Source organism: Triturus cristatus, chromosome 5_1 (genome assembly GCF_964204655.1).
Source record: "Triturus cristatus chromosome 5_1, aTriCri1.1, whole genome shotgun sequence".
Taxonomy (NCBI): Eukaryota; Metazoa; Chordata; class Amphibia; order Caudata; family Salamandridae; genus Triturus; species Triturus cristatus.
In genome coordinates, this window is record NC_140587.1 from 809,855,246 (window position 1) to 809,870,180 (window position 14,935).

The following is a 14,935-nucleotide window of genomic DNA, read 5'->3' on the forward strand; positions in this document are numbered from 1 at the left end:
TAAGCACTGGTCAAAAGCCAATTTAAAGATGCTCAATATAGGGAAAGCTGCATGGAATTAATAAATGAAAGATCCCTATGGGCTAAGATAACAGCCAGAGCACTGGGAATGAACGTGTTTAAAATTCTGAATTAGATTAGTTGATCTTCTTGTGTTTCGAACTTTTTCAGGAAGAAGTGATGATATGTCTCGCAGTTTCTCACTGTCCTACATCAGCAGCAGCAGCCCAGCTGTGAAAATGTTGACTGTCAATTCCTCCTACTGTATGCAAACAAGAAAGAATGTAGTGCCTGTCTTTGATTGCCAGTGGATACTAGGCACTTGATCAACACTGTATCAGGTGAGATGTATGTGTGGCCTATGCCTGGTGGACAACTACTCAGCAGCTTATGGGAACCCTGTCTCTTTGTCCATCTGAGGGAATCAGCAAGGAAGCAAATGAGAATTCTTCCCTTCTCTCTGTTTCAGCTGAGCCTTGAAATGTTCAACAGATCCTTGTTTCCCAGCTGTCTCTGCCAACACACTTACTATTCACATAATATCCAGGAAGCATCCCTTCTCTAAAGGTGCACACAGATGAATGCAAGGGAATTAATTCTGGAAGGGGAAGATATGTGATCCTTGGTACTGACAGTGCTGTGGGAGGGCGCAGCCTTCTCTTTACCATAAACATCCTATTGTCACACGAACTGAGATTCATGACTGATGGCATGGAAAAGTATTTTGTCTGCAGAAAAAAAGTGCTTTTGAACAGGGGATCCTACTCCAGATGTGCATATTTCTCTGCTATGGAGAAATACATTAAGCAGGCATAGATGGTCGTACAGAAAGTCACATGACCTTCCCAGGAGAATGCTTGGAGTGCTAGTGAATAGAAAGAAATTGGAAAAAGACGCTCGGACGGAGGTGGAGATCTCTGCCCCTATTTTTCGAGCTTTTGTTGTGAATCCGGCCCAATGTCTGTAGTTGGACATGGGTCATATTCCAGGTCTAGCACAGTAATCGTCTTTCAATGGATGATGGTATTCATGTTAGGTTATAATCAGGAGGGTAGGCACACCAGCTTTTAAATTCAACATAGTAGCTACTAAGTGACTAATTCATAGAGCTATATTCTAGAGCATTGGTAGGAAGGGGTAGCTAAGATAAGGCAGTTTGCAATATAACAACCTGAGCAAGTTTATGGTGATCAAAAGGTAGGGGGGAAAAGAAGTTACCAAACTCTACAGGAGTACCTAAATTAGACATTGTTTACAAATGTAAAACAACAGACCTTTGTCAGGGAGGAGATATAATTGTTGGAACTCTCTATGTGACCATGATTACATTTATCCTTGCTCCTATTTTCAATAGCTTTTCCCTTACAGGCTGCTTCTGAGTTTCAGGTAAATCTATCCTGGTGGTGATCATTTAATGATCTCTTAATTTTATTTGTGATTTAAAGGTGTGTAGAATAAGCAGAAGTCTCTTTGAACCTCTGCTTTGGCAGCCATCACTGTGAGCGCCCAGTGCCTCCTCTGCATATATCCGTCTTTCCTCTGAAAATTACCCAACCTCATCATCATATTCCAACTCTTAACATCAGCAGTGCCACAAACCTTTAAATGTTCCAGGGTGAAGATGACGGGATCTGAGAAGTTGCTCCTTTTGTCACTGGTGATTTGACCACTGACTACTCTTGAGTTTACTTCGATGTCACGAAGAGTTTTTGGTGAATCTGTGTTGTTACCTTTGAAAAAACTCCCATTCAAGATGAGGTTCATGTCTGTGAAAGATATGAACCCTACACCAATGGAGGCTGGAACATGAGAACAAGAAGAAGAACAAAAAACATGTCAAATATAAGAGAACTATGTAAACCAGTAACTAGAATTAGCTAAATCCCAAGATCGGTAATGCTACTAACTCATGCAGCTATCACATCACTAACTAGACTTTGACTCCTTGTTATGCAAGATATGCAATCATTAGACACTATTTACCAAAAACAGACACCCCAGTATCAAAAAGACCAACAGTAAATGAATGTGTTTGTGTGATAATGTACAGATAGGATGGTTAAATGGCTATATGGAGTTGTAACAGTGTAATTTTAGCTCCACCTTTGCACCTCACAAATGCTTACCATGAAAGTACATTTAACACATGGTTCCTGTGTGGCCTAAAGACAATTAATATGAAATGTCGCACTTGATATCATTATTGAAGTGCATTCACTGTAGAATTAGAAAATTCATATATATTTATGGGTGCCTTAACCATATTAAATGAGATATCCTTGGGAGATATGATGAATATACCATCCTCACATATTTCGAATATGTTTACTCTAGAAACGATAATGGATTTATGTAATGTGTGCACTAATGTTTCACATATATTTCATATAAAAGGTAGTTTTTAACCATACTTACACATGCTTTTTATATATTTACTGTATGTCACATGCAATATGAATATATTGTATTGGCAAGTTATATTCATTTATGTTCGAAAGTGTACAGGCATATTAAAGGTAACCCATTGATTTAATATTCTAAAATTGCCCTTACTAGGCCTGATTTCCATGTTGCATAAAATACTTTTTTCTATTTCTGCTTGCATGACTTTTCCCTTGGAGGTGCGTTCAGACACATTGTAAGTTTGAGAATAGATACAAAACTGTATTAGCAATTGAGAGAGAGAGTCTAAGAAGAAGACCTTGACGAAGGAACATGTAGAGTCAGAGCGTTAACTGAAGAGTCCTTTTCACCAATGTTACAACATGGCTTGGTTGAGCAAAGATGATGCTGTTCCCATGTTCAGTGTGGGACCCTTCATGAATGTTGCAGATTGCAACATGATAATGGGAAGAGACAATGGAGCTCCTGATGATGCCAACAGAAGGGTGATACCTGAGAGATGCTAGTGCGAATAACTGGAGTATACCGTGCCTGTTGCTAGAGCCAATTTTCTTGGACTATGATTATTCCCTTTGATTCTTGGTGAGTGTGGCTTAGGCTAATACTAAAAATTCCCCTGACCCAAGAAGACTCTTAACCGAGCTTCTGCAATGCTGACACCCTCACTATTCCTTTTATTTCCTGTTTTTCCTATTTTTCTGCATTACCCTGAATTTTTAGATTCTTTAGACTGATGAACTATCTTCTTAGTTTGGACTTTAACTTTGATGATTCTAGATTTATTCATGTATAGAAGAGAGGACCAGAAACTCTTCTCTGAGCACCAGATCTTACTACTGATCTTTTGTATTGCTGTGACTGAACTTCTTATTTGCCTAATACTGGTACACCTAAACTTCTTTAGGAGGTTGGGTTTTCCAGTTGTTATTCTGTATCTTTATAGCATGGTGCTAAGATTTGTGTACTTTAACTTAACTACTATATTGTAATAAACCTTCTTAACTATAGCAATTGATTCCCTGTCCTTATTGTGTAGCCAAATGGGTTACACTGTTGATTGAAATTGATTGATGTAATGTTAACTTCCATTATCTCTCAGTTGGAAAAGAAAAAGTCCATTGGAGGACGAATGGTAAGAGGGTTCATCCAAAGAGCTGCATCAGAATCATATTTCCTCTAAAGGAATCACTCTAAGCACGTAAGGAGCAGTGCTCCCAAATTAATCAGCACAGATTAGAAGGCCCTCATGACAAATATATGGAATGCTTGCATCATGATCCTGCAATTAGGGATCCCTGATTGTAGTTTTTCAAGAATAAGCCACAAACATAGTGGTGTCCAATAGTTGCTGCACACGTTAGAGACTAGATCTACTCATTGCCCAGAGATCATATTCGCATCACCATCCAATTGCAATAATGTATGGAGACTAAGCATCCCTCATCCCTAACTTTTTAAAGACTCATTATTGGACAAGGCTATGAGTAAAAAACAAGAATTCTAAAGGTTCTTCTGCACCTATGGGCTGTAAGCAGTCAGGCTCTGACAGTGGGTACCTGAAACTGTACTGTATTGTATTGGTACTTATATAGCACTATCTTACCACTTGTGGGACCCAAAGTGATTGCTGGGCTGTCTAATTTTAAAATGTATGTAGTGGTTCGTACCCCAGGCTTGATCATTAGGTCCTCCAATTTGCATCTGATTCAGCTAATTCAAGCTCCACTTAACTAGTAGTGTTAATAGCTACCTTTTTTCTGACAATCAAATGTTAAGTCCTTTGTGATTTTATGATTGCCTGTCCGCAGGATTGCTTGCATCCTTCCTCCAGAGGCATAACGCAGACCCATGTTGCCCCTGTGCTGCAGAAGGGCCCACAACCCTTCAAGGGGTCCCCAACCCTTCAGGGGCCCCCTTTCAGCCCAGACCAATTTGTATCTGTAAGATATAGGGGACTCAGAGGCCCCGCATCACATTCTGCAAGGGACCTCATCATTTTCCATTATGACACTGCCATCCTCCTTCGCACCTTGCTAGAGTATCTTGTTTTCAGACTGTGCTTCCTTAGTCCGAGCTTACAGCACACTTCAACTGTGTTGACAATGCACATTGTTGTTTCTGTGTTTCATAATTTTTGTTTGAAGGCCGTGATTACAAGGCCTCATTAAAGGATGTGTTATTTACCAGATACCGAGATATCTCATATTCCAAGTTTTGACTTGAAAAGTATAAATTACATGCAACCTTTCGACCTGATTTTGATTCCTCAGAGCCAATGCTTTGTCGGTAGACGTCCTGTTCCACCACCTAGGAGACTTAGTGACTGATCAGTGCAGTCTTGTGTTAACGGCAGAAAAAACAATGGCACTCACATGAGGATGATAGTAACTTTTCAGATCACTCCGGTAGATAGCATCACCAATCAGTGAAACCAGATAGCTCCTCAACTGATTAAGACTCATCACTAACCTCTGCGAAAATAATTGTACTGCCATTGATACTGGAGAGCTGACCTCAATCTGGAAATTATCATAGAGTAAAGGTGCCACAAGTGTAAAAGAATGAAAACGAGCAGATGCACAGGAAAACTTGGCCGAATAACCAACAAAGGCAGGAAGAGCAAAGAGATCTACGGCGAATGGCTTCTGTTCACAGAGATGCTTGAGCAGAGTACATACATCCAGCAAGACAACTAATACATTTAAACACAAAATAGAAAAAAAATTAAGTTTGGAATAAAACATCAGCTCCAGGGAAGCCATAGAGATCTCTACCAACTTGGCAAAGATTTTCGAATACGGCAGGAGGACGTCCGCGAGGGTATAGAAGATAATGACCTCTGCCACCATGGTGGACCGTGAAACCCTTAGCCTTTTAAATAGTAATGGATGTATAAGGCAGACCTTATAAATGTGGAAATGTGGTCAATTTTGTCCTACGACACATTACAAAGAAAACATACATTTTGAGCAGTAGAGGTAAAAAGGCTTATAAACTTATACAATGCAAAAGAAAAATATGATCAGCAATAGGAAGAAAAACAATGTAGTTTTCTTATGACTGGACTTATAAAGTTAGAAGACATCCAAGTGTCTCTGTCTAAAAATATGCACCTAGACTACAGCACATGGATGTAATAACAACCTGGTAGTGCTTCAGGCTGTGTCTTTGGCACGCTCAACAAGATTGCTCTTGTGCCAGGTTTCTGTTCCATGACAATTTTGTTTGTCAACCATGCTAGATAAAGCTTCTGCATGTTACATGGTAGTGCACTGTTCCTCACCCTAGTGACATGTAACATTTCTGTATGTCATAGACTCAAGAACTGGCTAGCTCATTTGCAAAGCACTATACAAAATCCCACATAAATGTTGAAAAGCCGACAGGAAATAGTGAATGTTTTGGTTCACCAGTTAGAGGGGGCAAGACTATAGTCCAAGGTGTGGGAGCTGAGGGTCAGTGGAGTTTCGGCACAGCTCTTCCAAGCTAACTATATAACGGAAGTACAAGTATCTTTCACCACCCTTATTGGTTAAGATCACCAAAGTTGGTACTAAATGAAGTAGGGCTGCTTGAACTGAACCATTGTATAAGGGGGCAATGAGATCCATGGCACATGAATCAACCAGTCAGCCTCTCGCAATTTAAGAAATTGCACATTTTTGAGATTTCTTAAATTGCGGTTGCATTTAAGGAATTGCAAATTGCGATTCCTTAAATGCTATGCATGATGATATCGCAAATTGCCATTTTGCTAATAGGTGACGCAAATTACCATCAATTTGTACTTGGGGCATGTGCGTGTGCAACATGTGTGCACAGATCAATTTCAGGGGTGCAACAGGGTGTCCTTTTGACACCCTTGCACCCTTGAAATTGCATGCTCAATTTGCGAGCAGGGCCGGACTGCCTACCGGGCGTTTTGGCATGCTGCTGAGCTGGGGGCTGATTTCATTGATGGGAACGTGCGGGTGCTGAACAAAATTCGTTTTGCTTTTTTTATTTCGAAGCACACGCAGTTCTCCATCAACTAAATTAGCCCCCACCGCAGTGACATCAGCCCCCAGCTCGGCAGTATGCCACAACGCCCGGTAGGCCGTCCGGCCCTGTTTGCGAGTATCTATTGGTACTCGCAAATTGCGCATTCAATCTCTCATTCATTTCTATGGGCCTCTAGGCCCATAGGAATGAATGGGAAAGCATTCCTTAATTGCGACTCGCAATTTGCGAGTCGCAATTAAGGAATGTTTGGGAATCGCTAATTTTATAGCGATTCCTACATGCATAGGCTTTTGCAATTCCTTAATTGCGATTCCTTAATAATCGCAATTAAGGAATCGCAAAAGCCCACATTGATGCAACTGTCCCTTTTGGGACTGGATTAGGATCACAGAGCTACACCCACAGGATTAAACTGCTGTCTATAGGAATGTGTAAAGAACGAAGGAGCAAGCTCACTAGCCCAAGTATGGATGACGATGGTTCATCTCAGGCCCGGGTCCTAGATCTACAAATCGAGTATGGCAGATGTTGTGTTTACAATGGACATGCTCAGTGATAAACCCACCACTCTCATGTACATGCTCTATAAACCAGAAGTTGAACAAGATGCTAAGTATAAGAAAGACTAGAATGCCATACGGGAGGCTCACAGCCCACCATGCTGAAAGAAAATTCTCCTCCTAGACCCCAGCAGAGGCTACACAAAGTGGACTCGCAGAGATCACACCTTATCTTAAGAGATTGATGTCATCCCCAATTACTACACCAGCAGAGGAGCCATTTTTCTACAAGTGTCAGACTGGACTTGGAATTTAGGTTTGACTAGGATGTGAACCAGAATGAAGTTAATGTGGTTTGTTGTCTAGAAATCAGTTCAAAGTTGTAGGGCCTGTATCGCGAGCAGTGCACAATTCAGGGTTTAGGTTCACTGCAATTGAACATCTGCTGGAAAGGCTTGTTGGTAATACAAAGCAGATGTCGGGTTGACTGGAAGTGTAAAACTGGGAACAGAGCTCAACTGGGACTGCAAGGCTAGAGAAAAACTCACTGGCAGACGTGGGCTTTTGCTAGGTCATGGTAGGGTCAAGCTTGCTAGCTATGCATCATTGGAAGTTCAAGTGCTGGGACTGTACCAACCTATAGACAGACGTGCATTGGCAAACAGCTCCAGGCTATTTTGTGGATGTATTTATTCCATTGGACTAGGTTAAAAGTGGTCTCTCTCGGAAATCTACCACGCGCATCTTCCGGACAGGCACTTTTTCCGTATTTTCTGTGCCTCTGCTTCACTGACTCCCCCACTCTACTCTATGCATGGCTGTCAGGATGGCATGCCCGGCCACATCGGTGCTCACTCACGTTAGCATCCACTAGGACAAGACCAGTATCAGCCCTCAGCTGCCTGTTTGACTGTTGCTGACAATCCTGTGCTTTGATCTTGAGGTAATAACAGAGTGAGGCTCATGTTTGAATGGGCTGAGAACGGCTTCAGTGTTAGATTGCGGTACATTTACTGTAAATCCTGTTCAAAGTTGCAGGATCAATTTGAAGGCAGTGAATAAAGAAGCAATTCTGGGCATACCTTGGTATCTGTTTCCAGTGACGGTTCTGCAGCAAATGTGCATTTGGTCCTGTTTGGCAGACAGGTGAATCAGAGAGTTCCTCTCATTGCAGCCGCCCTCCACCGCCTTCAGCTCCACACCTGTCAGAGGAGGAAATAAACTAGCGTTAAGAACGACAAGTCAACGGAATCAGAGACCTTTCACACGGACACACGCAAATACATTGTTAAAAAAAGTGTCTCTCATCATATTCCTTTCAGTTTGTTGCACACACTGTGCGTTACGGAACGTTTAGGTGAACAAAGTATTTACAAAAACAAATACACATACAAGCAGGAATGAACACGTATGAACAGACACACGTATATACACCCTGGAAGCACACTTTACAACTGATGCACTTGACAACTAATGTACCTGCTGCTGTTCCAGTACAGGAACCCTCCACCTCTCTCCTGCTACCTATTCTAATGTAAGACCGTAATGATATTGGAAGATCTTTTGCTGTTTCTGAACCAGCCCTTGACTATTGTGAGCACTACAAAATGGCCTCTCTCCTAACCTGTCAGCTAAAGCCACCTCACTGTAAGAATCTTCCAGCAGCTGCAATATTTTTTGTGGTTCTTGCATATACAATCGATGGGCAGTACTTAAGATTCCCACCCAGCTCTCTCAATGGACCTAATTGGGATCTACAGTAACTTTGGCTCTTATAAAACTGGAACGGAACAACCTAAGAGAGGAAGACTTTCCTTCAAGAAACATCAAGGGCAGTATACGACAACAACTCAGTAAATGCACCTGCATTCCCAGCTGTAGCAGCTATTTAAAGGAGGCCCTTGTAAGGAATATCCTTTTTGCTGAGTTGTGATATGGATCAATTCGTCCTTTAAGGATATGTCTGCCATGGCTCATGTCAACATAACGGTGGCGGCTGCCTGCAATGGAGAGTGGTAGGGCAGGCAAAACAGTAAACTAGATTAACTTCATGTGGACATGCATTACATTATCGCTTTGAAGTTAAAATGTAATGCATGTCGGCGATTTAGGGACGCAAACAGACATAAAATACATAAAAATAAACAGAAAATAAAATCACTTACCTCTGTACTCGGTCTGTTGTTCTTCTTTCCTCCAGCGAGCCCAGTAAAGTCCTCTAACCAATCCTGGCACTGCTCTCATGCTGTATGCTCTCAGCTCTCCAAAGAGCTCTGGAGGCATTTGCTCGGTATCAACCCCAGCTGTCCAGGACAGCTGGGTTGAGAGGTTTAAAGTGCTCATGTCTGGCTGGTCAAAGAGACATGCACACTTTAAAGTGCCCAGCCAATCACTCCTCTCTCCTGCTTCCACTCAGCAGCAGTCCCGCCCCGTCATGAGATTCGGCTCGGGCAAGGTTTTGCAGAGCCAATGAAAAAACAAAATGGTATTAATGTTTATTTCCATGTTATTTTTCACTGGGGGCATTTTAACTAGTGGGGCGATGCTACTCCATCTTAGCGGAGGAGCTGCCCCTGCAACACAATAGAACATGTAGCATACAACATTTATTTCAATAAGACCATCTCTGATGTCTTAGACCAATTAGCCTTTCCTAAACTAAAAAAAACAAAGAAATAACCTCTCCAAATCTTGGTTCAACACTGAGCTTAACAACTAAAGACGCTCACTTAGACTGATGGAAAGAAATTGGAGGCAACACCCCTCTCCCTCCCATCTCGCCCTCCTCCGAGGTACGAGATCCACTTGCAAGAAACACATTTTCAATGAAAAGGCAACCTTCTTCCAAGCACAATTGGATCGTGACAAAAATAGACCCACAGAACTATTTAACATTGTTAAAAAACAAACTTCTTCTTCCCCCCTAAAGCTAATGGCCTCAACAGATGTGAGGAAATTGCCAACTTCTCTGATAAACTCGCCAAAATGTATCAATCCTTCCATCTAACTCAGATCTCACCCAGCCCCTTATTTGCTGTTGATGCTTCCTTAGACTCTTCTCCCATGCTGACTCTACCCCCTGATTCCTCCTTTCACCGGCACGTTAAAACCCCTCCTGACTCTAGACCTCCCAACTCACTGCTGAAAAACAACGCATCCTGGTGGAATTTCCACCCCGTGACTGATCTTGAAGTCTTTAACATCATTGCTAATCTAAAGCCGAGTTCACACACAAAAGACCCGCTCACCTCCAACCTTGTCCAAGATTTAAACCACATCATTGCCCCTTACTGGACTACTATCATCAACACCTCCTTTGCCACAGGATGTGTCCCTGATTCCATCCAACTTGGACAAATCACCCCCATTCTTAAAACCATCACTGCTGACCCTAATGACCCAAACAGTCTCTGCCCTATCTCTAACCTACCCCTTCTTTCAAAAGCCCTTAAAAAGTGTGCTCTATTCCAACTGGACAAACACATTAGCAACTTTAATTTACTTGACTCCCGCAATCCGGCTTCAGCAAAGGCTGCAGCACTGAAACTGCCTTGCTTAATATAGTGTATGACATCCATTGTTCCCTTGACAACGGTGAATCCTGCCAACTTATTCTCCTTGACCTCTCTGCCGCCTTTGCTACTGTTAACCACTCTTCCCTACTTCACTCGCTCAAAACTCGCTTTGGCCTCAACAGTCTTGTCTTTAAATGGTTCTCCTCTTATCTCCAACACAAAACACAACAAATCAAAATAAATGACTGCCTCTGAAACCCCTCACCTGTCTCCCTAGGTGTCACTCAGGGCTCTATTCTCTCCCCCTCTCTTTAACCTCTCTATGAAACCCCTCTCCCTCATTCTGAAACAAGCTGGAATCAACTATTCCCTCTACGCTGACGACACTCAACTTTACTATCAGATTAGATCCCACTCTAGTGTACTTCATCTAAACAACACCCTGAGTAAGATCCAATCCCGGTTCTACTCCAATCATCTCAAACTTACCCTAAAAAAACTTTAATAATTCTCTTCTCACCATAACACAACGGACTCCCCATTGAATCATGGATCTCTGACCTCAATGCCCTCAATTGTTCTCTTTCCTTATCTAAAACAGTGAAATCTCTTGGTATCTCTATTGACAAAAACCTTACTCTCAACGACCACATAAAAAACTCAGCAAAAGTTGCTCTCTTCACTCTCTGTCATCTTAAGAAAATTAAACCCATCATCCCAGTTGACGACTTCAAAATGGGTTGTACAATCACTAGTCCTCTTGAAAATTGACTACGGTAACGCCATTCCTCACAGGAACCTCCAAAGTACACCTAGCCCCCCCTCACATCTGTGCTCAACTTAGCGGCCAGACTAATCACTGACTGTAAACACATCTCCCCAGCCATTAAAGCCCTCAATTGGCTACCCGTTGAAGGTGGATCCTTCTACAAGGCAGCATGCATTACACACAAAGCTCTCCCTCATAAGACCCCGCTGTACCTCACAAACAAACAAAATAAAGCTGGCTGCTCCAGAACGATGAGAAGCACTAAAACTCTCCTCCTCGTCCCCCCCTGTTAAATATGAAAACCACACAATCACGCTCCTTCTCCGGAAACGCCCCGATCATCTGGAATACTCTTCCCAAGGCCCTGCGATGTAACCCCTCCTAGCTCAGCTTTGAAAAAGACCTCAAATATCTCCTTCTCAGAAAGTATTGAGGGACTTTTGACCCTACACTCTTCTGTTCTGTTCCGTTCTCCCTCATTTCACTCCTACCTCTCTTTTTCTATATTTCACCCTGTTTTCTCTCTTCCTATCCCCTTCTTACCCCTCTCCTCCTTCTCCTACCCTTACCCAGCTCATCCAAAAGCCTCTCTTTGTACATTTCACCTACTTTCTGTCTAATCTCCCCTCGACCTGCAGTCCCTCCCAAGATTTTTTACCACCCCCCTCACTCTATGCTGAACCTTATCTTCTTTTCTTGTTTACTGTGTAATAATTGCTTTCCCTGGCTGCCTTTCTAATGTACATTCCTTTGGTGCCCATTTGTTTTTATCGTCCTGTTTCTTAATATTTAGCATTGAACAATCCGTTTTTGTTCCTGTAATGTTATTTGCTCATGTAAAGCGCTCTGATACCCCCGGGTCGAGCCAGCGCTATATAAAACCATTCAAATATAGATAGAGGCTTTGAGTCAGGGCCATTGTTCCATTCATCTCTTTGGGCAAGTCCCATTCAGGCATTGGCGCAGTGAGTTGTCAATCACCCGCGGCTTTTTGTGGATGTTTGTTTTTATTTCTGTACATTTTCCATTGGTGACTAGGTAATAAGTAGCCCCTCTCAGGAATGTCGGCCTTCTTCATGGCATTCCCAGTTTCTCACTCTCTCTGTGCCCATTCTATCACTGTCTCCCTCACTCTCTGCATGTAAGCTTACCCTGTGTGTTGCTGGCAGGATGCCATGTCCTGCTGCGTCAGCACCCACAACAGCTGCTTCCACTTTGACGAGGCCAACCCAATGACCTGGCACCATGGCTTCCTCATACCGCCAACTCTATCTGTGCCATCGACTGTCATGGGCATTATTTCACACTGCATAGTGGGAAAGTGAATACCAGATGAGTGGCCGGTCCGGCTCATCAGATTTTCAATGACCCACTATGCATTGCAGTATTGCTGCATATTGGGAGGAAGGTAAATGTTGGGGGAATGTGACAATAAACAAAGAGTAGGGGAAGGACAGGGCTAGATGGGGTATGATATTTATTTTCATGAAAATGTCAATATTTTATTAAGTTAAACTTAGACTGTCATATCTGCCACATTATAGTCCCACTTTTCTTTCTACTGTTGGACGACTAGCAATGGAAGTAGGATATCTCCTGCTGTAGGTGTAGGAGTATGTTGTGGATTCATATTTTTGTACATCATTAACAACGTGTACTGTGTATTTTTTTATAAATGATTTATAGACTGAATTAAGACGATTGCCTTTAAAACAAATTTCCTGTGATGTACATCTAAGTATATTTTCTAATGTGTTTTAGTTAGGCCACATTTCTGTGTTGAACAAGATGGAAGTCAGCCATGCCACTCTCTTGTGCCTCACTCGCTCATCCTTTCCCCATAGGCTCCACTGCACACATTCAAACTAAAGTTATAATAATGTATTTCTACTTTTGATATTTTTCTGCTCACTGTGAACCTTCCGCAGTGCAGTTGTGATATTGTTACATGTAGCTATTTTTTCTATTTCTTCACTAGACCTATTCATTCGCAGAAAGTATTTTTGTCCATGTGTCATATTTGGTCACATATCTCTGGATGCCATTAGCATAGAGGGTGCTGAATAACTATTCAAGAAAATTAGATAGCGCTCTGGTGCCAAGGTAATGACATTTAATTTTCTCATGCTCAGATTTGCTGAAGAAATGATACATTTGCTCACACCTCGATGAGGATGAATCTGCAAAAGTTCTGATTTTCCATGCAAGAATTGCGTATAAAACCCTTAATTTTGGGTGTGAGGTAGAAGTCTGTTTTATTCTGCTGGATATGCTGCCAGATTTTCTTCTGATTTTGCCGTCCATTGAGACATAATATTTTCGGACTTTTGCATAAGTCTGCATTTGAGAGCCTTGATGGCATTTTCTCCATATCATTTATTTTTGAATTTCCAATAAAGCCCTGTAATTTTTTATTCATCTAGAACTCGGTTATTTATTGCACTCCTTCAATTCAATCATTTTTAATGAACTGTATTTTTATTGATTTTGAAGATTTGGGAGGCTGTCCGAAAACAGGGCACATTGCCTCATGATATTGAAGTTTAACATTGCCTACGATCCAGTAAACGCTAGGAGGACTAACTGAGGTACATTTGCAGATGTCTAAATATTGGGGTACAATTTGCTCCCAAATCGGTGAACGGTGTGGCTGAGGGAAATCGAAGGTGCAGAGAAGGCAATATTCTCTATCTTGAAGCACCAATCCAGCCTCTACAACAGCCAGTGCCCCTGTGCTAGTTTGGCACTACAATTCCCTGAGAGCTCAGGAGCAGTACAGGGTTACACTACATTCCAACCTCATTCACTCTTTACCATTGATGACACATTCTTAAGCCCACTTCACAGTTTAATTTCATTCCTATCAGAATTCTGGGTTGACATTCTTTTGCTATTTTTCAATCTTCAGCTATTTTAGGTCTCAGGTACATGTTGGCTGATCTTTTGTGCCCAATACATAACATACAGTTAGAGTGAGTAAGCCTTTTGTTTATGATTGGATGGCTTTGTTATTTGTCTCAGTGCCTCCTATTGACTTAATGGCTTTTTCTCCCCATTCTTGTTTTTTTCTTGCCCAGGAGCATTTTTCTCACAGTATTCTGATTTGAGTTGTATCCTTTCACTGCACATTTCTTTTTTGCTTTGGCATTTAGCACTCAACTGGAGTGCATGTGTTCCTTTGTTATTTCCACAGCTTGTTTCCCCTGCACATCATGGTAAATGCACTTGCATGCAAATTGCAATGGAAAAATGTATTGTTAAAGATAATAGCTTGGCTATTGAGAGCCTAGAACTATTGGCTTTGACAAATCTTGTTCCTCCATCTTTAATCGCAGTCTGCAATCTGTACAAGCTGTCCTCAGTAAAGTCGGCACCAATCTAATACAAGCATTTTAAATGCAATTGGTCTCCCATTTGTGAAAGTTAGAGCTCTTGGTGTTGAAACTGACAATGTATTTTTTCTTTTTTAATGTTTTTTATTTACAGTGGAGTGATCACATTTTCATAGAGCAATTGCCATTTGTATGACCTCCTGGCGCTGGAGACCCAGAAAATGGGAAGTAGGTTATGAGGGAGGGGAGACGAGAGTAATATGCTGCCTGAAAAAAAAGTAAAAAAACTTGAAAAAAGCAAACACTCATGGGGAATGCAAGATTGAGTAAATCATGTGAAATGTACACAAAACAACATGGTTACCTTAACTCTTTTACACTTACTATTCAGAAATCTATGAGTGTTTTTGCCTGA

At 41.7% G+C, this 14,935-nt stretch overlaps 1 protein-coding gene across 1 annotated transcript in view; it reads right to left on the reverse strand.

The window, feature by feature from the left end:
• LOC146831504 (adhesion G protein-coupled receptor E1-like) overlaps positions 1–14,935 on the reverse strand; it is a 227,140-nt gene that overhangs the window by 116,909 nt on the left and 95,296 nt on the right. Inside the window, exons 7-8 of the mRNA XM_085603927.1 lie at positions 7,987–8,106; positions 1,599–1,798 (exon numbers count right to left, since the gene is read on the reverse strand). Coding sequence (XP_085460053.1) covers positions 1,599–1,798; positions 7,987–8,106 — 320 coding nt within the window. The remainder of the gene's footprint in view (positions 1–1,598; positions 1,799–7,986; positions 8,107–14,935) is intronic.